The sequence below is a fragment of the Poecilia formosa genome, unplaced genomic scaffold, assembly GCF_000485575.1.
Source record: "Poecilia formosa unplaced genomic scaffold, Poecilia_formosa-5.1.2 Scaffold113, whole genome shotgun sequence".
Lineage (NCBI taxonomy): Eukaryota > Metazoa > Chordata > Actinopteri > Cyprinodontiformes > Poeciliidae > Poecilia > Poecilia formosa.
In genome coordinates this window covers 1141338-1165983 of record NW_006800052.1, presented here as the reverse complement: position 1 = coordinate 1165983, position 24646 = coordinate 1141338, and the positions used below count along the sequence as shown (strand labels likewise).

At 38.9% G+C, this 24646-nt stretch overlaps 4 protein-coding genes across 7 annotated transcripts in view; 3 read left to right on the top strand and 1 right to left on the bottom strand.

Annotated features, from left to right (window-relative positions):
- The first annotated feature begins 194 nt into the window (after nucleotides 1-194).
- On the top strand, nucleotides 195-9162 carry ace2 (angiotensin I converting enzyme 2). Its single transcript, XM_007560146.2, has 18 exons — nucleotides 195-758; nucleotides 856-1014; nucleotides 1109-1202; nucleotides 2042-2185; nucleotides 2515-2630; nucleotides 2727-2832; nucleotides 3554-3651; nucleotides 3764-3936; nucleotides 4345-4571; nucleotides 5335-5479; nucleotides 5678-5776; nucleotides 6067-6189; nucleotides 6308-6486; nucleotides 7046-7104; nucleotides 7238-7335; nucleotides 7456-7572; nucleotides 7995-8189; nucleotides 8276-9162. The coding sequence occupies exons 1-18, from the start codon at nucleotides 567-569 to the stop codon at nucleotides 8376-8378; spliced, it is 2427 nt and encodes an 808-aa protein (XP_007560208.1). The 5' UTR covers nucleotides 195-566; the 3' UTR covers nucleotides 8379-9162.
- Nucleotides 8542-15617, bottom strand: LOC103143562 (uncharacterized). 2 transcript variants are annotated; one of them, XM_007560147.2, is made up of 7 exons: nucleotides 15508-15617; nucleotides 15299-15417; nucleotides 14376-14472; nucleotides 13675-14020; nucleotides 13098-13223; nucleotides 12842-12981; nucleotides 8542-9917 (listed from the first exon to the last, which is right to left on the bottom strand). In XM_007560147.2, the coding sequence occupies exons 1-7, from the start codon at nucleotides 15517-15519 to the stop codon at nucleotides 9699-9701; spliced, it is 1059 nt and encodes a 352-aa protein (XP_007560209.1). In that variant the 5' UTR covers nucleotides 15520-15617; the 3' UTR covers nucleotides 8542-9698. The 2 variants fall into 2 exon arrangements, with proteins under 2 accessions (XP_007560209.1, XP_007560210.1); XM_007560148.2 differs by having other exon boundaries at nucleotides 14376-14469.
- Nucleotides 15618-16648: 1031 nt separating this feature from the next.
- Nucleotides 16649-22311, top strand: LOC103143560 (uncharacterized). Of its 2 annotated transcripts, none has more exons than XM_007560145.2 (10): nucleotides 16649-16754; nucleotides 17063-17251; nucleotides 19437-19621; nucleotides 19707-19922; nucleotides 20153-20540; nucleotides 20754-20875; nucleotides 20983-21222; nucleotides 21647-21808; nucleotides 21916-22005; nucleotides 22102-22311. In XM_007560145.2, exons 2-10 carry the CDS (start codon nucleotides 17065-17067, stop codon nucleotides 22270-22272), a joined length of 1761 nt encoding a protein of 586 aa, XP_007560207.1. In that variant the 5' UTR covers nucleotides 16649-16754; nucleotides 17063-17064; the 3' UTR covers nucleotides 22273-22311. The 2 variants fall into 2 exon arrangements, with proteins under 2 accessions (XP_007560207.1, XP_007560205.1); XM_007560143.2 differs by having other exon boundaries at nucleotides 17059-17251.
- Nucleotides 22312-22938: 627 nt separating this feature from the next.
- The window catches only part of pir (pirin), a 12229-nt gene continuing 10521 nt past the window's right edge, over nucleotides 22939-24646 (top strand). For both annotated transcript variants that reach the window (XR_001663095.1, XM_007560142.2), the window contains exons 1-3: nucleotides 22939-23066; nucleotides 24244-24363; nucleotides 24454-24546. Coding sequence is in view for 1 of the 2 variants with exons in the window: in XM_007560142.2 (XP_007560204.1) it covers nucleotides 24271-24363; nucleotides 24454-24546 (186 nt within the window). In the remaining variant the exon portion in view is untranslated. The remainder of the gene's footprint in view (nucleotides 23067-24243; nucleotides 24364-24453; nucleotides 24547-24646) is intronic.

Genomic DNA, 24646 nt, shown 5'->3' with positions numbered 1-24646 from the left:
CATTTCTTGATCTAGCATATTTAATTTAAAAAAAAAAAAGTTGTTTATACTGATAATCTTCTCCCTTATTCTGGCTCCGGTTTATAACATACACCTTTTAATTTAAAAATACACATGACATTTATTTACACTTATTTTTTTTTATTCCCAGTATTAGCAGGTTTTCTTTTTTTAATTATTTTTTTTAATTATAAATCCTGCTTTCGATCTTAATCTTACACAACAGGATTCTGTGCCAAAACATTTTGATTCATCATGCTGACAGGCTGAAAAGCTTCAACGTGACACTTTATTAAGAGCTGTCACTTCATGTTAAGCCAGCAAAGTCTTCCAGAAAGAGATATCTATTTGAATCTGATAAAGCATCAACGTACGACACAGACTTCAGCACAGTGGCGTTGAAAGTTCCCTTTAGACATCATATCTGTAAATGAAAACTGATACACCCTCTGATATGGCTCTGCTGTCCAAAGGCCAAGGCGCCTCAGATGGTTAATAAAACTGTATAAGTGTACAGTGAGCTCCCTTCTCAGAGTCATATTGTGTGCGTGGATGAAGCAGCCAAGATGTCCGCCGGGATTCTTGTAGTGCTTCTGGCCGTGTCTTCGGCTGTTTCCCTCGTGACGGCCGACGTGGAGTCCGAGGCCAGGGCGTTCCTGGAGAGGTTTGACGAGAATGCCAGTGACAAGATGTACAAGTACTCACTGGCATCGTGGGCCTACAACACCGACATCACTCAGGAGAACTCGGACAAAGTGGTACGTCCTCGCATGCTTCCACAGACTCATTTGTCACGCTGTTCCTAAACGGTATGTTTGGAAGTTGCTGATTAATATCTGTTGTTGTGCCACGCAGTCAGAACAGGGGCAAATTTGGAGCACTTTCTACACCCAGATGTCAGAAGAATCCCGCAATTATCCCATCGACCAAATAAATGACCCAGTGATTAAATTGCAGCTCATCTCTTTACAAGATAAAGGCGCTGGTGCTCTGTCTGCGGACAAAGCTGCACATGTAAGACTTTCTGCCCGAACTTTCATATTTGTGAAAATTGATATCTTTCTGATATTTATATTATGTTTTTTTTTTTTTTTAATGCTTCCTGTAGCTCAGTAAGGTCATGGGCGAGATGAGTACGATCTACAGCACCGCAACGGTTTGCCTGAAAGATGACCCCCTTAACTGCCAGACTTTGGAGCCAGGTACAGTCTGTTATTTTAAAAAAACTTCCTGGTCCTGACAAAAGGCAGATAATGCAGTTATACATTAACAAAATTTCCCAGAGTCAGAAGATACTGAAAACTGTAATCCATATGTGCAATCTTTACTCCCACAGTTGATCATAACAGTTATTTAAATAATGAACCATCTTTTTTTTTCTGCTATGTTTTAAAGTGACTTAGTCTCACCTGAAATAATAGCACCCAGTTGTTTGGTATGTGACTTGAATGTTGGTATAATAAACATATCAACAGCTCATGATGAAAGGCGTTATAAACCCAATCCTGGAACAAGCTGCATCACGCCCTACTTTCTCAGCCACTGAAAACTGTTATTTTCCTCTTTGTATGAATGTTTCCTTTGTGTTTTATTTAACAAACAGTTATTTTGCATCCCTTCCTGCTTCTGTCTGCACATTATCTGATGTCTCTCGTCGTTTAAACACGTCTCTTAAAATGTCAGATTTTTTTTTTTATGAAACTAGGCCAATATAGAAAATTTCATAATTTCTTCCTTCCTCTACATAACATGCAGAACAAAATGACATTTTATTTTTTATGTAAACAAAAGAAAAGGATGTGTCTGTGTTGGTATTTTCATCCATTCATTAATGATGCAGAACCAGTGAGCACGGCACATCTTTACTTTGGATAAATATGGGACAAATTTGGCATTCTTCTTCTTCTAAAATTGTGTGTTTTGAGGGGAATTTAAATTTTGCTGGATTTCTTTTTCGGAACCATTAAAGATTTGACAAATAAATGAGTGATGGGAGCAGATTTTTTCCCCGTCTCTGATTTGTCTTTATTTCTGTGTACAGGCCTGGAGCATGTGATGTCCAACAGCCGAGACTACGAAGAGCGTCTCCACGTGTGGGAGGGCTGGAGGAGAGAGGTGGGGAAAAGGATGAGGCCTCTGTACGAAGACTATGTGGATCTGAAGAATGAAGCTGCCAAACTGAATGGTAAATAATGATCTGGGACAAAACATCAAACAAACAAAAAACAAAATTATATGCAGTGTTTTTATTGTGTTGATGTTGGAAAAGCTTCAGGATTTTAACTGAAAACAATGAAACTTCTATGATGGATGAAAACTGCTGAACTCACTGTAAGTTAAAGAAGATAAAAATGAAATCAGATAAGAACAGGAAGAGCTGATAAGGTTTTGTTGTTGTATGTGATGACTTTGTGTTTGCTTCTGGACCAGCTGGTCCTCACTGAGGCCTGACGTATGACTCAAACGGCCAGCCTGAGTTTGAACTTAAACTGCTTTTCATTCACAAATCTGCAGGTTTTCAAGACTACGGAGCTTATTGGAGATACAATTATGAGACCCTCGATGAAGACGTTCCTTACAAGTATACCAGAGATCAGCTGATGGAAGATGTTCGCTCAATATACAAAGAGGCAAGCAGTGCATCAATAACAATGAGAATGAGGTCCTGCTGACAGTGTCACAACATGAAGAAACTTGAGGTTGTAATTGTCATATTTTTTTTGTAGATCATGCCTTTATACAAAGAGCTGCATGCCTATGTAAGATCCAGGCTTATGGAGGTCTACCCAGGATACATTGACTCACAGGGACCCCTGCCCGCCCACCTCCTTGGTACGTTAAAGTATTAGTTATGAACCCATAATCAAGTGTAGTCCAAGTATCCCGGCTGATTAACCTTTTATTTAGAGTCACAAAATAGACATTACGAATCCACACGACACAAACAAAATGTTAAAAATACTATATGTTTTTTACTGTGCACTAAAATACAGTATGTGTGTATACATTTTTTTCAGAGTAACACTATTCACACAATTAAAAATTTTTTATGCAACGATGTGTTCTTAAAGACGATAACATTTCCCTGTAATTTAGGACATTTAGTTCAGTGTAAAAAACACTTTATGCCCAAAGGTCACTGTATAATCATATGAACTGACTAATGTTCCTCAAGATTCACACATTCAGTTCTTGTTGATTATTCTCACTTTTCAGTCATTAAATATTATATTGCTTATGTTAGAAGTGTAATACGCAAACATCCAAATATGGACAATTTAAAGGGAGGGATCAGGAGAAATGTGAAGTTTGGTAGTATTATTTTAAAGGCCTTTGAATTAAATTTTGTTTTTGGGCCCTAAATCCTTCAAACTGTAACTCAGAACTGAAGTTTGTCTCCCTCTGTTGATCATGGTGTATCGGTTTGAATTTCATTAATATAATAGTGTTCTGTTGTTGAAATAACATATCAGGATCTACTTCAAATGTCTATAGCAAAAAAAAACAAAAACAAAAAAAAAACAATATTAGGATATTTATGTTTGCTGTTCAGGTGACATGTGGGGAAGATTCTGGACCAACCTGTATCCTCTGTCAGTCCCCTACCCCGACAAACCAGACATTGACGTCAGCAACACTATGGTGCAGCAGGTGCAGTGCCAGTAATATTTCAATAAAAATACTCCAGTCCATCTCAGCCACTCGTAAAATAAATAAATAAATGACATTCTCTTCATGTAGTGAATATCTTCTGGAATTTCAGGGCTGGGATGAAATGCGTTTCTTTAAGGAAGCAGAGAAGTTCTTTATGTCTGTGGGACTATACGAGATGTTTGACAACTTCTGGACTAACTCCATGCTGGTGAAGCCCAATGATGGACGGAACGTAGTCTGCCACCCCACCGCCTGGGACATGGGAAACAGAGAGGACTTCAGGTGGGAGGAAGTCAAAAACATCCTCATATACTCACACACATCCACACAGATTTAGGTCCCCAATGCTTTTAACAGCATTGAAAACACAAACGTAGTTGAGAAAGTGACGTTGATTAATTGCTGACTCACTTTTTCCTGCTGATAAAGACAATCAAAGTCTGGATTGCAAAATCCCAGTAAGTCACAGTGATAACATTTGCATGAGCGTAAAATATTATATTTTATCACTCTACTTGTATCTGTCTGGGTAAATATTGCTGAAGTAAATCTCACCATAAAAATGATTGTGTTTATCAGACTGAGCCCATCAGGAGCGTGTTTATTGCGCAGATTGTTTTATTGCTCCACATATAAATGCATCACCCTGCGTAACTGCTGACCTCCACACTTCTGCTGCTGCGTCTCCAGGATAAAAATGTGCACCAAGGTCAACATGGACGACTTCCTCACCGTGCACCACGAGATGGGCCACAACCAGTACCAGATGGCTTACCGCAACCTGTCCTACATCTTGAGGGACGGAGCTAACGAAGGTTTCCACGAGGCCGTCGGAGAAATCATGTCCCTCTCTGCTGCCACGCCCAAACACCTGCAGAGTCTGGGACTTCTCCCTAGTGACTTCGTTTATGACAGTGGTATGTTCTGTAAATGTTGACCCAGACACAAAATGAACAGGGTTTTTTTTTTAACTAAAGCAAAAAAAAAGTTAATTTTCTTTTAGTAATATAAACCCCAGGAAGAAAAATCACCTCAATCTGCATTTCTTCTTTTAAAAATGTAATTTTATTGAGGCACATGTCCTTTTAGATGATAAAGATGATAAAGAATTCAAGTTGGTGGAAACCTCAGAGACAAAACTTCTTACTTTAGATATGTTTAATAAAACTTTAGGTTCCCACAAAACCTCACATTAAATGAGTGTTGCCTCTCTATTGCCTCTCTAGAGGCCTTGTTAAAAATAGCTTCAGCAACACTGAAAGTGTCAGAATAACATAACCTGTCTATATGTATGACATCATTTATGTGCCATAAAGGTTAATGAGAACATAGTGTTAAATCATTCTTATTTTAGCAGCAAATCTATGTAAATGCACACAGATGCAACCTTGACAGAAAGGTCTTTGGTTTGGTTTCTGTGTAGAGTTTGCATGATCACCCAGTTCTTCCTATGTGCAAAAGCCTTTATGTTGGCGTATTTGGCCGGTCTACATCTTCCTTATGCATGTGCATGGATGAGTGTCTGTCCTGTGACCAGGGAGTACCCCACCTCTTGCTCACTGACCTCTGTAGACAGACAGCAGCCTCTCCACAACACCAACCCAGATTAGGCGCATACGTAAATAAAAATAATGAAAATGACGGTTTCTGCCCTTCTTCCACTTTCTGCTCCGATTGTAGAAACTGAGATCAACTTCCTGCTGAAACAGGCTCTCACCATTGTGGCCACGCTGCCCTTCACCTACATGCTGGAGGAGTGGCGCTGGCAGGTGTTTGCAGGGAATATCTCCAAAGACGAATGGATGAAGCGCTGGTGGGAGATGAAGTAAGCCGAAATTATCCGGGCATGTGCCGGCTGATGCTTTCTGCCTTTTGTTTGCTTTCTGAAAATGAACTGCTCATAGTCCAAGGAAATATGTTAAACACGAGAGAAATACCTATTTCTGGTGTTGTGCAGCAGAGCACCTGCCTAGCTGCAGGTCTGTTGGTGTGCGTTAGTGCTGATTCAGCGTTGTCCTAACAGGAGGGAGCTGGTGGGAGTTGTCGAGCCTGTCCCCAGAGACGAAACTTATTGTGACCCGCCTGCTCTGTTCCACGTATCTGGAGACTACTCCTTCATCAGGTTAGCTCCAAAGCTCCGAATGAAACAAATAAATGCTTTACTTTGACTCCCTGTTTTCTTTCCATCCTCTTTGTAGGCAGAGATGTTGTTGATTTAAGCTTTTTAAAATCTTTCACCTGAAAATTACCGTGCAACTTAAAAATGGTCTAAGTTCCTACATACAAAAAATATCCTTAATCTCGTTTTGGGGAGGGAGGGCTTCATGACACACGGGAGAGAAAATGACACGTTTTCTTATTTAAGATAAAAGTGTAACGCAGACTCAGTAAGTGTGTTTGTTCTTTTTGCAGGTATTTCACAAGAACCATCTACCAGTTTCAGTTCCAGAAAGCGCTGTGTGACGCAGCTGGTCACACTGGTGACTTGTCCTCATGTGACATCACTGGTTCCAAGGAAGCAGGAACAAAGCTGAGGTATCTACTTCCTGTTGGTTGTTACCCCCTGCTTGTTGTGCCCCAAGTAAAGCATTTATGTGTTACACATGTTGCAACACACAGGAAAGCTAACATGATTAATGCTGCTTTTCTGTAGAAACATGCTGGAGCTGGGGAGGTCTGAGTCCTGGACCAGGGCTCTGGAAACAATAGCTGGAGATGTAAGAATGGATGCTGGTCCACTGCTGGACTACTTCAAGAAACTGTATGACTGGCTGAAAGAGAATAACCAGAAACACAGCAGAGCTGTTGGCTGGAAGACAACAGTGGATCCATGTGAGTAAAAACTAGATCGCCCTAGAAGTTAGTACTGTTCGCTGAAACAGAGCAAAGTTTTCAGAAAGGAAATGAAAATAACACCTGCCCATCTCCCTCCTAATGAATCACCTGCTTTTTAGCACTTACTTGCCCACTTGTGTCTTATTTACTAATTTTGTTTTAGTGCAACATCTTCTCTCCTGGTTTGTTATTGATCCCACATTCATATCTGTTCTGCAGGCTTTATGCTTGACTAAACTAACTTTTTTAACAGAGAGAGCTTCAGTCTTTGTGACAAAGAAACATTTAAGGAAGCATGAGTATAAAAATGATAGGGACAGAAGAAACACTGGACTTGAACTTGTTTTGACTGATGTAATATTTTCATAACACATTAGTGACTAGAAAGTAGTTTACCTAGAGATACTTCGTGTGACTGATTCGTAGGGAGGCAGGAACATTTTCAGCTGTCAACCAGGTCAGATGTATCATTAAACGTACATGTGTGAAAACAATCATGACTTTATAAGAAATCATGACCTTCTTTTTTTTTTTTCTTTTTTTTTTTTTTTTACAGATTCACAATATGCCACTAAAGTGAGAATAAGTCTGAAAGCTGCTATGGGAGACGATGCTGTGAGTATTATCCTACCGAGCTGCAACAAACACAAAAAGAGTTCCTCCCTCTCTCTCTCTTTCTCTCTCTCTCTCTCTCTCTCTTTATATATATGGTACATAAATGGTAATCTAGTGCAAATATCTGTTTTAGTATTCCTGGAACGCCAATGAGATGTACCTCTTCAAGGCCAGCATTGCCTACGCCCTGAGGCAGTACTACAGCCAAAAGGACCAGAACCTTCCTTTCACGTCAGTATCCCGCTCCGTCCTGCGGCTGTTTATGGAAGATAATTAACGCACCTTTTAAAGCGAGGAGTCTCTGCTTTCCGTCGCTTACTCTGAGTGCTTTTTCCGTTCTTCCACTACTAGAGCAGAGAACATTCTCACTTATGAAGAAACGCCCAGGATCTCCTTCTACATGGTGGCCACCCACCCAGGAAACCCCTCTACATACATTCACAAGTCTGACATGGAGGCAGCTGTCAGGTTAGCCACAGACAGATGTACTTTCTTACAGTTACGTAACAGAGTGGAAACACCACCAATCTGGTTTACGCAGGGCTGAAACCAGGTATCGGTCTAACTTTCTTCCTGATATCTTGGCTGATTTCTTTCCTCTTTTCCATAATACCTCACAAGGAAGCAGCATGTATCCATTTACCTTGAATTTTGTAAATTAGCCTATCAGAGTAGACCTAACCAGCTGGACCTTTCCATGTTCTTTAGAGGTATATTAATCTTGATGCTGCATGGAAGTGTCAAATTTTGAAGAAAGCACTAAAAATGCTGAGTAAAATAAAGTTAAGTGTATTTTTATACATTGTAGCCAAATATCTGTTTGCCTACAATTGTAAAACATCGTTTTGCAGGGACATTATGTAACATGCACATTTATCCATCAACCCAAGGTTATATCGGGGTCGAATCAACGAAGCCTTCCAATTGGACGACCACACACTCGAGTTCGTAGGTATCGTACCGACGCTGGCCCCGCCTGTAAAGCAGCCAGTGCAGGTGTGGCTGGTGCTGTTCGGTGTCGTCATGGGACTCACGGTGTTGCTGGGCGCCTACCTCGTCATATCTGGTGTCAAGGAGCGCAAGAAGTGAGTGCTGTTTTCAGCAAACCTCCATTTACGGCAGCCCGTTACTTTTATAGAGGTGAAACATTCTCTGCTTCTTCCGCTTGCAGGAAATCGTCAAAGCCGCCTGAGGAGAATCCTTACAGCATAGATGTCGATGGGATCAGTAACGCTGCCTTTGAGGACAATAAGGACGAACAAACTGGACTTTAAGGAGCCAAGGAAGTGAGAAAAGTTGTAGCTCAGGGCGTCTGGTCTCACAGTCAGTTCTGTGTGACTTTTCACAAACATGAAATGTGAATACATGTGAAGATTTCAGTATTGTAAAAATGCTCAGTGGAAAAATGACCGCAAAAACAAGACAGCAGGCTTAACCTCCAAAGACTTTAATATTTATTGACTTTCAATAATGACAATTATTCAGTAATGATGTTGCATGATGTATTCTTAATTTTTTTTTAGTTTTTAAAGCAATTTCTGGTCCAGTGACATTTATATATATTAACATAATGAAGGAGTAAATATTGTTCTAAAATACTGTGAAGCTGTAAACATGATAGGAGTTTGTTAGGAAAATGTAATTTAGAGGTTTTTGTTTTTCTGCCAGTTTCCATTCAAAATTCACCTCATTCACTTCTATTGCCAACTTTGATTTCAACACGTCTTCTTTTCATGTAATTTTTCTAATTTAAAGAGTGTAACATTCTGCCTTCATTCTTGATCTAAATTACTGGTAGATGCAGAATATTCACAATTTGTTTCAGCATGTCATTTCAGTTTTTTTATTTTTTTTTATTTTGGAGTGCAAGAAATTGGATTTAATTTAAATACATTTGTTAGCTATACTAGTAAAACAACGTTTTATCCAATATTTTTTGCTGCTAAAATGAATTGAAATGGGGGAAAGTGCAACAAATGCTGCAATTTATCAAAAATGCAACAATGGTTGTCAACTCTGCTCTGATTGGTCAGACTAAATAAATCCTTCTCTGACCAAGTGTGCAGTTTTGTGTGTGTGTGTGTGTGTGTGTGTGTAAATTAACATACTTCTATGAAAAGGCCATTCTGAAAAATATTATTTATAAGCTCAGTTTTTATGTCTCAGCTGGGAAAGATGCTAGAGTCGTGACATAATAAAAAAACAGGTCTTAAAGAAGCATAACATTGGATTTCATAAGGGCATTTAAGATGACATGAAATTATCTCAAATAAAGCATCACACAAGGATGGACTGGCATATGATCAAAGGGGAAAACCACTCATTTATCATAAACAATGTTGTTTGAAAGTCACTTTTTTTCAGAACAATTTGAAATATTAATCATCGAAAACAGCAAAAAATCTTAAGCTTAGCGATAGTAAAACAACTGTATGACACGTGTCCACCAAAGTCAGAGCTTCACACAGAGACCTTAGTATTTGTCACATAACTAGATGGGCTAAACAAAAACAGCTTCTGTCAGGACTCAACTTATTTACAATGTGGCGGCCAAAAAGTGAGTAAGTATAAGCGTGTAGAGATCAACCCCCGTCTCACTTCTGAATGATAAAGAGGAATGACGAGTCTCCCATTTCTCCATCTGTCTCGGCCATTTCCACCAAATCAGTGTTGGCTATATGGATGAACCAACCTCTGTGGAGTGCAGATTCAAACTTTCGCTGTTTTGTGCGGTCAGCCAACATGTAGAAGACAAAGGAGAAGGTGCAGTCGTCATTCTTGGAGATCTGCCTCAGTCTCTGCTTTTCACACGTCTACGGGCACAAAACGAAAAACTACTATCAGTTTATTGAATTCAAGTTAGAAATAGAGTTATTTGGCTTTGATGACATATTGCATTGATTGGCTCAACAATCACATTCTTGTAACTGTTAGAAGCACAGCTACGGCGGCACAAAAAAACCTCAACTGAGGGAATAAATAATGAAGCATATTTATCTATTTGCAAATATTTAGATATATAAATATCTATATATCTTATACTTTTTTACTCAAGCAAGAGAAGATGGAATACATCCTTCTACTGAATGTTTGAATGTGTTTTATTTTTTTGCCACCAACATTTGCACAAGTCATTAGTTCAAGGATTTCTCAAATTACAACAAATTCAGTTGAGAAATTTCAAACTTTTTTTTTGTATGCAATGTCACAACAACCAAGAAATTGGACAGTCAGTAAATCTGCTGAGTTGCGTCACAGCAAGAATGTCAACAGGGTGGTTCTCAGGTGAGGTTTTTCCCATTTACTTCAGTTTCCACACACAGTTCAGAAGCATGTATGCTAGGCTAGGTTGCTGTGATCCTAAACTGACCTTATGAGTGAGTCTAATTACACCGTGGCATACTGGTGCATGCGTACAAACATAGGGAAAAATAGGGATATTGAGAAATGTCAAACTCTTTCCTTCTCTGTTAATAGCCTAACAGTGACAGGAAAGATTATTTTGATTCTGCTTCTGTAGCCTACAAAACTGTAATCTCCATTCACAGAGGAACAGGTCTCAGAAATCACTTTGTGGGATGAGATTCGTTCCTCTTGCTAGCTGCACAGAAAGTTATTATGAGTTGGTAAGCAGTTTATTCATGTCAGCATAACTTGGTACAAACCCAGTTCTAACTTCACAGTTTATGGATAGTAGTTTCTCCAATTAAGACACAATTCAAATACTTTGTGACTGCTATGGGTAAAACCCTAGATAAAAGTAGAGAAAATAGACCAAAGGCTGGTGAATGCAAGACAATTTTTGCTTTTTGTCATCGTGGATTGAATAAATAATACAAACACCACTTCCTTTTTTTCTCCCTGAAACTGGGAGGTCCATTATTAGAAGGAAACTTGTTGGCACCCTGTGAACACTGAAAAAAAAATAAAATAGAAGAAGTATGCCCTTCTGCATAAAACAATAACAGCATAAAGGAGGGATTCGTCCCAAACCCAGAACTCACCTCTGACACTGTTTTAGTTATTGTTCCCTTACCTTACTCAATACTCACTGCAATATCCACTTCTACGTTCCACCAGTTTGTTTACATAAACTTGAATGGGCAGATTTAAATTATATTTTGAAATTATAACCAACTCCATCAAAACATTGATCAGCACCAACAAAACGGAAATCCCAGTTCACATGACGACCAGAATTACAGGAAATGACACGTCATACCGATTTCATTTGCCCTAGCTTTAACCCTCTGCATGAAACAACGAGGTGGGTCATTATGGCTTATATACATACTGCTGCACCAGTATAATATGTAGTGACAACAGCGCTATCTTCATCTGTCCCTGTTAAACCATATAAATCCTTACACTGTTAAACTCTCCTTGCTAGAATGACTCTGTTAAAGTCCACACTTGTGTTTGCCACATTATTCTGTCGCTTTTCTACAGCCTGTACGCAAGTCAAAATGTTCATCTATGGGAAAAAAAATTAATAAAATACACAATACTTTGAGAATAGGTGCACATCTGTAAGATTGGACAGTTTAAATTAGTAAGCGACAACATTGTAACCTGTAGAAAGAAAAATAACTTGAAGTTCAGCTCAAAAGCCCTTCATTTAAAACGCACAGTGAAACTTTTATTTTGTCCATCCATTCATACGGCATTATCACTCCTCTCCAGCTCCAAACGAGAAGTATGTGTTGCGGAAAATGTTCAATAACATGACAGTCTATGTCAGTGGTCCCCAAACTTTTTCCTGTGAGGGCCAAATAACTTTTCCCTTCTCTGGTGGGGGGCCGGACGAGGGGGGGGGGCGCGTTTCTCAATTGACTTTTACCCAGAAAGCACATGGGCAAAACCCATGAATGAAGCGGTCACAGGGATGAGGGAATGTAACTTTAACATATTAATTTCTCATATGTTAACATAAAGGCTCGTTTTGAAGTAGGCTATGAGCTGCTACTTACAGGCATTGCTTCGAAGAACTCGACCTGGAATGCGGGGTTCATAACAGACACGTGTGTTCATCTGCTCTACCGCTAGCAAACAACCGTACTGAATAAATAATATAAAGTCAAGCAGTTCCCTAAAAGTCCAACAGATGGCAGCAATGCGCCCCACAGTTTACAGGACACACTTCCTGCTAAAGAGCCCCCTGATGGTTGAAGAAAAATCCACATATAAACCGGAAAATACAATAAATGAAAAAAAATCTGAATGCTCTCTGGTATTGTTCAGGGGGCCGGACCAAATGTGGAGGCGGGCCGGATTCGGCCCGCGGGCCGTAGTTTGGGGACCCCTGGTCTATGGCTTTCAGGTGCTAAGAGGTAAAACAAGATTTTTGGAAACTAGCAAGTCTCTTATTTCAGAGAAACAAAGACTACAATATAGTATGGTAAGTACTTACTCAGACTAACGTGTGCAGTTATAATGTTTAAAACAAATGCATGGTTACCAGTGGATGTAATGGGTACTGCACGTATACCTATATGATCCACATCATTTGATTTTCTTGCTGTTTGGATGCACATTCATTGCTCTTATTTTTACCCCAGCTCAATCTAGGGCTAAAGAGTGGAGACATGGCTCTTTTCCTAAATTATTTTCAGTAATTTGAAGTTGAAAGCTTTGATGCTCCAGTAGTGTGCCTTGCTTGCCAAATCCCAATGAAAAACAACAACAACAACAAAAAAAACATCTTCAAGCCAAAAAAAAAAATTCGGTATCATTTTACCTCTACCTGTAGGAGCACCCTGTCTCCTTCTTTGCAGCACTTGAGAAAGCAATTGGAACCAGTGAGATTTAGGACCACTGCAATTCCTCTGAACGTCTTATCCATGGCATTCGACTTGTAATAGTAGATGGTAATCTTTTCTGAGGACGAAAAAAAACAAAAAAACAGACTCATCACAAAAAGTAACATCAACTCTGGCTGCCAGTTTTGGAGGGAGGCAGGTTGGTTGGAAGATGCATTGCTCTGAATGACAAACCTGGATTTGGTGAAGAGTAGACGGTTTTTTCCGAGCAGATAGTTCTGAGGTAGCGATGAGTGGGCACATGTTTTATCAAAACATCTGCCAGCTTTTCCTGCCTGAAATTTACATCTCCTCTGGAAACTGGAAGTGACCGAGGAAACAGAGAGCATTGACCTGTCTTTGGTTCATTTTTTTTTTGTTTTGTTTTCTTTGGTCCGTTAGAAGGTACCAAAATGAACCCATGTAATATGAAGGTAACAATACTTACATAAAATAACACACACACACACACACCCCCACACACCCCCCCCCCCCCCCACACACACACACACACACACACACACACACCCACACACACACACACACACACACACACACACACACACACACACACACACACACACACACACACACAAATGCTGTTTCAACATCATACGTGGACTAAACTTGTCTGCTGACACCTATACTTTAATCATTCAGTGTACATCATACATTTTTTACTTTAAAATTAAATATCGGCTCCTGTAATCAGGATTAAATATGGTGACTTTGGACACAAAGACGAAGCGAGAAGTAAAACCTCTGAACTCACCACATGTCACTACGCTGGAATCTGCCACCAACACGATGTCGTCGACGGTGCATCCTGTCCCCTCAAATTCTTCACAGCCCCTGGATCCCACCACAGCGATGCTGGTGTTCGTCATGTGAATTACAAGGAGGTCTCTGCTCTCCCCATTCTCCTTGCACATATCTTCGCACACATTCCCCTCTATATCTGTTGGCTCGTTTTTCTCTCCTTCTTCTGTGTCTTCCTCCCTCTTCAACTCCCAGGAAAAACTCAGGACAGTGGACTCCTTGTCATAGGGCTGCAAGGTGTCCTCATCTAGGGGCAGCTGCTCCTCCTGTTCAGACTCTTTTTCTCTCTTCTGCACTGACTGAAGAAGCAAAAAATGTCTTTCAGTGCAAATGGCCACAGAAGTTCAATGTATTTAAAAAGGCTCTTCATGTCTCTGTGACACCACTCAGTCAGAGAAAGAATTTTGTTTTTTGTGCAATTTCTTAGCCCATTTCTAATAAGCCAGTGCAAAGTAGTGCACAACTATGTCATGGCAGGAAATGAGACACGGTTTGTAAAAGTTTTGACAAAAATCTAAAAATATGGCATGTGGTTTTGTCCAGTTTTGCCACATATTCAATACATGGAAACTTCTGGCTCTAAGGTTACAAAAATCCTAAAGCATTTAAGGTTTACAAGGCACAGTTTCTTTTTGAAAGAGCCAATTGACATACCAACAATGGATTTCCTTCAGAGATCATGTTGGCCAGCTCCTCAGGTTCTAAGTCCTGAAGGTCAACCCCATTTATCTCCATCAGCTTGTCTCCTCTTCTGGCGAAAGTAGGGAAATGAAAAGGAAAAGTTCAAGAAATTATATCAAATATGTATAAAAAGTTTATAAGAAATCCCTGATTTAAAAAAAAATCTTTCAAACAACACTATTAATGCACTTTAACAGAAAAGTGAGCTGCAGATAAACTTTTAAATTTCCATCAGTTATCTAAAGTGAGTTAAAATATTCATGAATCGGGCATGCTGTGGTGGCGCAGGGGTTAAGCACAACCCATGTATGGAGGCCTTAGTCCTCAATGCAGCTGTTGCAGGTTCAATTCCCAGCCTGGTGACCTTTTCTGCATGTCTTTCCTGTCAATTAACTATCAAATAAAGGCCACTAGAGCAAATAAAACCTTTAAAAAAATATTCATGAATCAAAGTGCTTTCCTTAAACCACATCAAGAAATGAATTATTAGAAATTCTTATCATCATTATAAACTGGCTCAGTTTAATCAGAAATCATAACTTTAAGGAGACTCAAAATAGTAGATGGGACTAATGAATTAAATACTTTTATGTTTTATTAAATGTAGCCTGAAAAGACTAATTTTTAAATGGATTTTTTAAATTTTATTTTAATTTTCCATATAAGTGAAACACGATGAAATACAAAAAAAAAAAAAATAGTCACAACTGAAACCTAATCCTGGCTCATTCATTGATCATTGTTATGATATTAAACCTCATGCGGTCATAAATCTGATGCAGAGCCATAAATTAATCCCACTTTCACTATGACTGAATCCTTGTCTCAAGCCAACGATTGTTTGACGTTTTCACATGAATCAAACTGTTTAGAGAAAAAAAGATTAAAAATCATACCTTATGAACATTTTCTTTCCAGTTTTGCTTTTGTACTTCACCACTTCTTCCACTTCGTAGAGGTGCTTCCCCTCGTGGAGTTGGTGTCGAATCAACACACTCCCCTTAACAGTGGAATCCTGCAACACATAAGCAAAAATAATCTTCAATTATTTCAACTCATAATAAATAAATGCAGCATAACGGCGCTCTGTATTAAGTTAACCTACATCCATGTCCATGTTGGAGGCTGAGTCTCTGGCTGATGATGTGGAAGGTTGAAGGAAGCCGGTGGCGACGGCCGACTGTCAAAGCTTTGCTGTCTATTGAACTGCTGAGGAGAAGGGGAAGCAGATACAGGGAGCCCCAGCAGTTGGAAAAGAGGAACTGATCTGTAAAGAGGAAGTAAGTTTGATAAACATTTATTAAAAGGGGGTATCGTGTGGAATTGGTTAAGAAAACAGAACTTATTAAATACATGGAAGAAAGGGCGTTGAACTGTAATAATAAAAACCTATTTCATCAACCGCCGCCAGCAGAAGAGGTTCCTAAAGAAGTGATCTTATCGCCCTCTACAACGCTGTGCTGGAATGCGCTGATAACAAATAAAACAGAGAACATCTCAAAGGAAGCCAGCCTTTATTTTTGAGCGGTTATTTTGCAAGCACTCGAATAACGTAACCGTAAGTCACCTTTATAGAAACCAAAACAGAAAAGAAGAAACGAGAGCATGTCTTGTATTGTCACAGATTGCATGGGAAATATTGAGGAAATATTACTGTACTTCCTCTTTAGACTTTAGTCACTGAAGGAGAACTTAATAATTATTTATATGTTTTATTCTACGGTTATTGCTCAAGCCAAGCAAAAGTGGTCGGGAGTAGTTGGCAAGGTACGACTGATGAAATCAGTGTGATAAAAGTTTCACTACATAGATGCCATCTCAGTACGGTGGTGAAAGGCTATTGATAAAGTCATGGTCACACATGATGCATGAATAAAATCAGTATGCAGAGAAGCATTCTGCCTCAAGGCGGATCAACTAAAGCAACTGATTGATACATTCATTATATTTATGTACCAAAACTCTTTAAGGCCTTGGATGCATGAAGCCCTTTAACGAGGATTTTTTTTTTCTTCTTTGCCGTCAGTCGTTTAAGCTATTATCAGTAAAATATTTTAACAGTCATGTTTCCATGTGAATGTGATGAATTAGACAGCAGGTATTTCTTACAATGTTTTGATGTGTTGACACTCAAGCGCTTGCATGTGTTACTAAATTTATTCAAGCGCACATTTACAGAAGTTAATTTGGGATTTCCCCGCTGAGCCAGGGAAGTCCAAATGGGAGAGGATTGAATTACATGAGAGACACATGTTGCAAAACGTCAAGTCTACCGCCGTCTGCTGCATAATGCCTGTCTTGAAGAAGCTCAAAATTTTCCTCCAAGCAGGTGAAAAGTGACAAGTCTGCCAGGTACTGCACTGAGGTTCTGCATGATGGTGTTGTTTTGTTGCATAATGGATTTTTTTCCCTGTCTTTTTCTGAAATATGATCGGGGGGATTAAGTGGACAGATTACTGAAAATATATATATACTCATTTTAAACCACTTTGCTCGCTAATCAAAATAAACCACCAGTAACTGAGTGGGCTTCAGTTTGGGGAGTTTTTATGACTCTGTTGATGAACTAGCTCTAAATGTTCAGCTATTTTCCCTCGTCTGGGTTCTAGCAGCATAAGGAGTCATGTCCTGTTGTCTGTTCCTGTCTTGGTTTCAGATAGACATGCTCGATGTGTTAATAATAGGAAGTGGCCCCCATGCCTTGACCTTGGCGAGCTTGGTCAACAGCCTTGACCCTGATCAAGACTCTGACCGTGAAGATGACTCACGTATTTCCAACCCCCCTCTCTCAAACCTTGAGACATTCAAACACAAACGCTGTGATGAAAGAAGAAAGAGGAGGACAGCAGGTACAACATGTTTGCTTTAATTTATTAAAGAAGAATCAGGAATATACATTTTTAGAACTTTAATAGAGACGTAAACCTCATCACAAGTTTTGGTAACTTCAACAAGTTTTGATTTTCTTTAATAATCAACATTTGTTCTCCAGAAAATGATGCAAAGGAAGGAGACAACAGCCACAATAAGATGAACTCTTTCTTAAAACAGCAATGCCAAACATCCCCCACACAATGGCTGAATTTCTCATTTCAATTAATAAATTGCCGCTTTTTAATGAGTTATAGAAATGCTCACCTGCTGCCTGAAAAGTTTTTAATGACTTAATGTGTTGAGAAACTGAAGGAATCATTAATTAGACAAATTAGGATGAGAGAGACAAGTTAACCAAGTGGAAGAAGCTGAGTGGGAAACTAAAAGATTAAACTAACTGAGGGAAACTGATCTGAGGAATGGCTGCACACACAATACCACAGAAACCAGGAAATTTCAGAATCTCTCAGAAAAACACAACCCAGCATTGTATAATTCAAACTACAGAACAAAAGATAAAAATTAATATTCAGAAACAAGAGTGAAAAACAAATAAGGAAATAGAAGAACACAAAAGATGTACAGAGGAACCAGATTACAAATTTAAAACAGGAACTGGTCAAAGAAAAGAGGTAAATGAAAACTAAAACCAACAGAACCTTAACCAAGACATAACTCTAAAAGTTCAACATGCAAATGTGCAAAGCCACCACAAAGTCCTTTTCACATGAGTATTTTCTATGATCCCCTGGATCACCTTAATCTCTGGGCAAAAGCTAAACTTTCAAAAATAAAGAAGGTTTGTGTCAAAAGTCATACAGGCTCTGTGGTTCCACATCATAGGCCTGTACAGTAAATGATAAAAGATTATTAATATATTATTTGTATTAGTACATACTCTCTTCTCCCTGAGTTCCATAAATTACCAGATGTTCACTCTTCAGGTTCCCTTTTGTAAAACTCAACAGATTCTGACAGTACTTTTATATCTCTGCTGAACGTGCAGCATAATAACAGGTTCTGGGTCGCCAGCGTGGTCATAGCTCATAGCAACATTTACTGATGTTGCCGTTTTGAGACCATGTTGCTCAGAAACCAAGAAGAAAAGTGCAGGTTATCCTTGTATTTTACACGAACCTGGTGAATTATATTGTGGTTTTGGTAACACTTTATTTGAAGGGGGGTGAATAAGACTGTCATGACACTGTCATAAACATGTCATAAACACCTGTCATGAACATGAATAAGCCTTCATGAATATTTATGACTGTTGTCATAAAGCGTCATTCGGTAAATTATGACACTTTTAATACAAAGTTGACATTATTCAAAATGTCTTTGTTATGACAACTTGACATTAACCAAGAAATCATTACTGTTTAAACTTTACCTTTAATAACATAAAGTTACCTAATTTTTAAAGTGCAATCAGTAATACTTTTATAACAAATTTATATCAGTAATGATTTCTTGGTTAATGTCAAGTTGTCATAACAAAGACATTTTGAATAATGTCAACTTTGTATTAAAAGTGTCATAATTTACCAAATGACGCTTTATGACAACAGTCATAAATATTCATGAAGACTTATTCGTGTTCATGACAGGTGTTATGACATGTTTATGACAGTGTCATGTCAGTCTTATTCACCCCCCTTCAAATAAAGTGTTACCGTGGTTTTTAACATTTAACCAGGGGTTATTATGTACCTTGTTGCTAATTTTCTTTCATTACAGCACATGGGCAATGCATGGATGACAATGCTTGTCCCTGACAAATAAAACATTTCGATGGAATAATTTTTTATGATTAAAAAAAAAGTTGTTTTCTCAAACATTTACTTGTTGTCCCCCATATCGAGATTGATTTTTTTTTTTTTTAATTATAGCACAAAGTAAAATTCATTTGCTATGATAGGAAAAAATAAATCTCTGAAAAAATTTTTTCAAGTTGGTATTTTCAAACAAATGACTACGTTTGCATGATATGGATGCTTCAAATAACTGGATGAATTGAATTTGAATATGAATATATCATGAGTTGTGATATATGCTGTATTGAAAATGTTGCTGACATTTTTTTTTATTTTTTTACTTAAAGGAGTTGTACAAAAATAAAACAAACATTAGTTCAAATGCATACATCATTCATCCCTGCAGGACAGATGACTGAACAGCAGGAAAAAAAGTCAACAACATCAGAAAGCAATGTTTGCCCCCCACTCAGTGTCCTGGTGGTGGACACCTATGGAGAGTGGGCCGGTCTGTGGGAGAGTCAGTTCACAGCCCTGCACATCCCTCATCTGCGCTCTCACACAATGGTGCACACAGACCCTTTAAATAAGGTATTTACATAACTTCCCCTGAAGTGGAAATGAGGAATACAAATACAGCCTGAATGTTTTTTTTTTGTTTTTTTTTATGTGACAGAATGCGCTTCAGGAGTTTGTTCTCAGGTATGATCGTTCAGCAGAGCTTCACAGCCTTCCGGACCGTGTTCACATTCTGGATGAAAACGCGTTCTTCAACGACATGCGGCTTGGCAAGAGGGAGAGAAGACGTCTGAACGTCACGTCAACGCTGAAGAAGAGTTTGTCCTTCAGCCTGCCGGGAACCAAACTGAGTGTGGATTTTTTTAAAGAACAGGTCAGAAAAATATTTTCCAAATAAAGATGCCTCTTAAAGTCACTTCTGTCTCTGTGAAGTAGCTTCACTTCATAAAATGTTGCAATACTGTTTGTTTTGAGGTACATCATTGCAAGGTATTATTTTATAAAATGATTATTTTATCCTCTGAACTTCAGTCATCAAGATTCTGCGTGTTGAAGGATTTCAAGACACACAGGTATTTTTTTATTTAATTTTTTAACATGCAGGTGAAGAGATACAAATTAGACAAAATTCTGCTGAAGGGAACAGTCGAACGCATCATCCCAGTGACTGGGGACACAAAAGGAATGGGTGAAGAACAGGAAGCCCAAAGAGAGACTGAACAGGCGGAAGTTGATCCAGGAAAGAAGGTTGAACATTTTTGCGTTGAACTTCAAGACGGCAGGGTCTTAAAAGCCCGGCAGGTTGTTTTGGCAACAGGTCCAACCCGTGTTCAAATGTCAAACGTTCCCGAATGGGCAAAAAGCATTGAGGAAAGTTTCCCAGAGGGGCGACTGCAACACACAGTTCATCTCATGCACAAGCTGTCAAACTCTAAGCAAAGGCTCCAAGAAATGGATTGTCAAGGACAGGAGGAGACTTCTTCGGGTCAAGGTAAGAAAGAGTTCTCCTTTGAATAGAACGAACTTCAAGGAGGTTACAACTTTTACTCTCTCAATCTTTCTTTTTAAAAACATTATTTCAAGCCTAATGTTAAGCTTTGCTTTTACATGAAACCTTTAGATTTATTCTAAAGGTTGACACTGATACTGATCTATGGAGTTCCTTCACAAGATTTCTATGACTATGTGTGTCCATTACATGTAGTATGTGAGACAGGACAGAGAGTAATGGTAGTTGGTGGAGGTCTGACCAGCGCTCATGTCGTATCAATTGCCCTGCAGCAAGGGGCCGACCACGTCACATGGGTCCTGAGAAAACACCTGCAGGTCTAGTGGCTGCGTGAAACAGCATGTGGATCAACCAATAAAAGCAACACTGTGATGATGGCACATTTGATCTCCAAACGTAGCCGTGTTCAACCTTTCTTCCGTAGCTGAAACAGTTTGATGTTGGCGACGTGGAGAGCCTGGTAGGCCGTTACTCCCACGTGGAGCACGGCATCAAGATGGATGGCCAGGCCTACCTGAGGCAGTTCTACAATGAACGCAGCCTTCACAAACGTCTGGCTATGATTCGGCAGGCGAGAAAAGGGGGCGCCATCACCCCAGAGGCATACATCCACCTGCAGCCATTTATACAGAGCGGACAGGTGGAGTTGAAGACTTTCTGCCAGGTAATGCAACCTGTAAATCCATATCTGTGACAACTTTGAATAAAACTGACTCTGTAAAATCAGAAAATGTGCATCACAGCTTTTTCTGATCATACTCACTGAACAAATTTGGTTAACGTTCACGTTACGCAAACGTTACGCAAACATTGGCAAAAAATAGATGATAAGGCATACTTTCCTGTCATACATGCTGTATTTCTTTTATTCTTTGCTCTTTAAGTCATTCTAAAGCAAATGTTGCGGAGCTCACTGTTTTCCTGCAGAGTGCTATTGGTTTGGTTCTGAAAAATGTTCATGTGGCTGATAAACGAATGCTTGGATGAACACTACATTATAACAAGATGAGCAATGAGCTGACTTTGCCAGTTGAACTCAATAGGTTTATTCATGAATTAAGGTTAACTTGAATTGGGTCACTGTGCAGGTGAACGAGGCCAGCTGGTGCTACAGGTCTCAATCCTGGAATCTGTCTCTCAGCACCGGAGACCACTGGACAGGAGACAGGATCTGGCTCGCCACCGGCTGCAAACTTGACGTCAAACAGGATCCACTGCTTTCTGACGTGATGAAGCATTTCCCAATCCAGGTGGGCAAGGTTTCCAAACTAACTCTTGTGTTATAATTTTGGAATTTAGTCTCAGTTGGACAAACCTTTTGGTTTATTGACATGCATCTGGGATTTCCACTTTAAAGGTGATTGATGGGTGGCCTTGTATATTGGAAAGCTTACAATGGACAGAAGGATGCCCACTCTATCTGATGGGACAGTACTCTGCTCTTCAGGTAGGCAAACATTTTTGTTGCATTTTACTAAGCAAATCTTGGTTTCTGAAACAAGCTGTAGTTCTGAGTCCTTCAGTCTTATATATTCCTTCACAGGTTGGTCCTCATGCTGTAAATCTAGCTGGTGGACAGGCTGCCAGCATGAGAATTGCCAAGGACATCATGCACCATCAGATGCAGGACAGAGGACAGGATTCTGAAATGGGGAAAGGGAAATCCAAAACTGAAGAATATATCCAGCAGATGAAAGGACTTTTCTGGCTTTAATGTTAACTAAACCCTTCAGATGCAACTGGTTATGAGACTAATATGCATAAAATACTGGTCAAATGGTATTCTGTCACATAATAAAATAAGAGGTCTGACAGTAAACCGCCAAGCTTTGTTCACCACCTTATTTGCCTCTATGAAGGTTTATTCTGTTGGGCTTACTGTGGATTGCTTAATGTGTAAATTATGTAATCTGAACTTTTCTCCTGTGCAGAAGAAGGCTTGTGGATTGAAATATAAAGAAAAAAGAAAAAAATCAGAAGACCCTTTTGGATATGGTATGAACTTCACCTTTAAATGTTTTCAAATATGTTATTTTTAAAATATTTATTTATTATATTTTTGTGAAATTTATCTATTATTTTGATTTTCTTGTGATTGTTCTGATTTCAGTTTTTTTTCTTTGTGGGGGGGTTTTCGTTTGGTATTGCGTTGCTTCCCCTTGTTGGAAAAAACAGACCAACAGAACAAATAAGTGATTTTATCCAACTCCACACACTTTGGTTAATTTTTTTTAATATTAATAATAATAATTTTTTGTAAAAAAATAAATGAATAAATATTTACAAATAAAATAAAATCAACTATTTAAATGTATTTCAAATTAAAAAATGCTTTTTTTCAACTTTTGCTAAATCTTGTTTTCCTCTTTTACCTTGACCGTCGTGTCTTAAGCTCCGCCCCCTTTCCTCACTTCCGCCTTCTAATCTTGGGATGTTAAATAAATTGAAATTATTTGATTTCTAAGCACTACAAGCCGACGAAAGCGGTGCGGTTTTGTATACAGGCAGGTGAGCGGATTCACAATGAAAACAGATGGCTCGGTTCAGTTTTTGCTGCTGACGGTGGAAATTTTAAACCACGGAAAGCTGGAACCGTTCAAACTTTGCATTGCTGCTTTATTGAGCACAATGTGTCTGGCAAGTCTTAACGAGATATTAGTTGCAGTAGGTGTTAAACTACGTGTCCATAAAACAGCTGCAGTTACAGCAAACCTTTATTGTTACACAGCTTAATTTAGCCGCAAATGGGGAAGTGACGCCGAAAAGGGTGGACGTCCAATAGAGATAATGTGACAATTTATGCGTCTTTGCTGTGAAATTACTACAAGCTGTTTTGTCTTTTACAAACTAAAGCAGCTCATCACCAGTTGATATGATCAGCTGATCCATCGAAAATACAGGCACTGCCGTAACACTGGTGTATCCACTATTTCTCAATGACTGCATGCTATGCCAGCATTTGGGACAATCTTGGGTTGAATTAAACATTTTATTTTAAATCGATTTATTATGAAATGTCCATCTGAAAACTTCTGATCGTACTTCATGCCATATTTCTGTAGAATCCGTATTGAAGCATACGTTTTGCCTTTTCTCTGCCTTTTTCTTTGCACATTTTGTGCAACAGCATTTCGACTTTTTCAGTTGTGATTGTTACTAAGGACGTATGACAAGCAAAGATGGACCGATAAAAAGCAAACATTCGTCTTTGGAAATAATGTAAATGTTCCATTTCAATTTATTATCTAAAACTTTTAAATTTTATACTGTAAAAAAAAGAAAACAAGCGGAAAACAAAAGAGACTAGCAACAAAATACAAACAGAATGGTAAAGTCAGAATTCCAGGCAGGAAAGCCTGAGGGTTCTAATAATCAGTAACCTGAAAATCCAATATGTATGTCTATAACTGCAGCAAATAAAAAGTACTATGCAACCGACATCAGCAGACATATTACCATGTATAAATCCTGAAAAATAGTTTTACGTTTCTCTCAGCACTGGACTTTTCCTTATATAAGTTTTTCACAATTGATGTCCTTTATGTGCCTTTTGATTAGTTGATTCAAGTGCATCATGTGGTACTTGTGTTACAGTTTGAGAACCATAGACTAAAGTTACGGCACAGTTACAAATGGTTGTCATTTCTGCTTTCAAAAAGTCAAAAGGGTACTGTATGTTTTGCAGTGTCTCGTGAAATTCTGCACAAAGAAGATGATTGTGAGGAAGCTGCTGAAGACCGTTCTCAGTGTGGAACAAGCGGAGGGAGCCGGCGCTCTGGTCCGAAGGAGCATTGGTAGGAAGGAAGTAAGTTCAAGCAAAATCAATCAGTTGTCAGTGTTTGGGTACACTTCAAGAGTAACGCTTATGAATATTTCCTATATATTTTACTTGAAGCTAAGAAACTTGGATCCTTTCCTGTTGCTGGATGAGTTTAAAGTGGCCAAGCCAGCAGGTTTTCCAGACCATCCTCACAGAGGTTTTGAGACGGTAAGAACAAAGAGTTCATACAACCCTCATTTGAAAACTGGGATTCTTGAAATTTGGTTATTTTTGGATATTTTGGTTATTTATATATTATGGAGTTTAG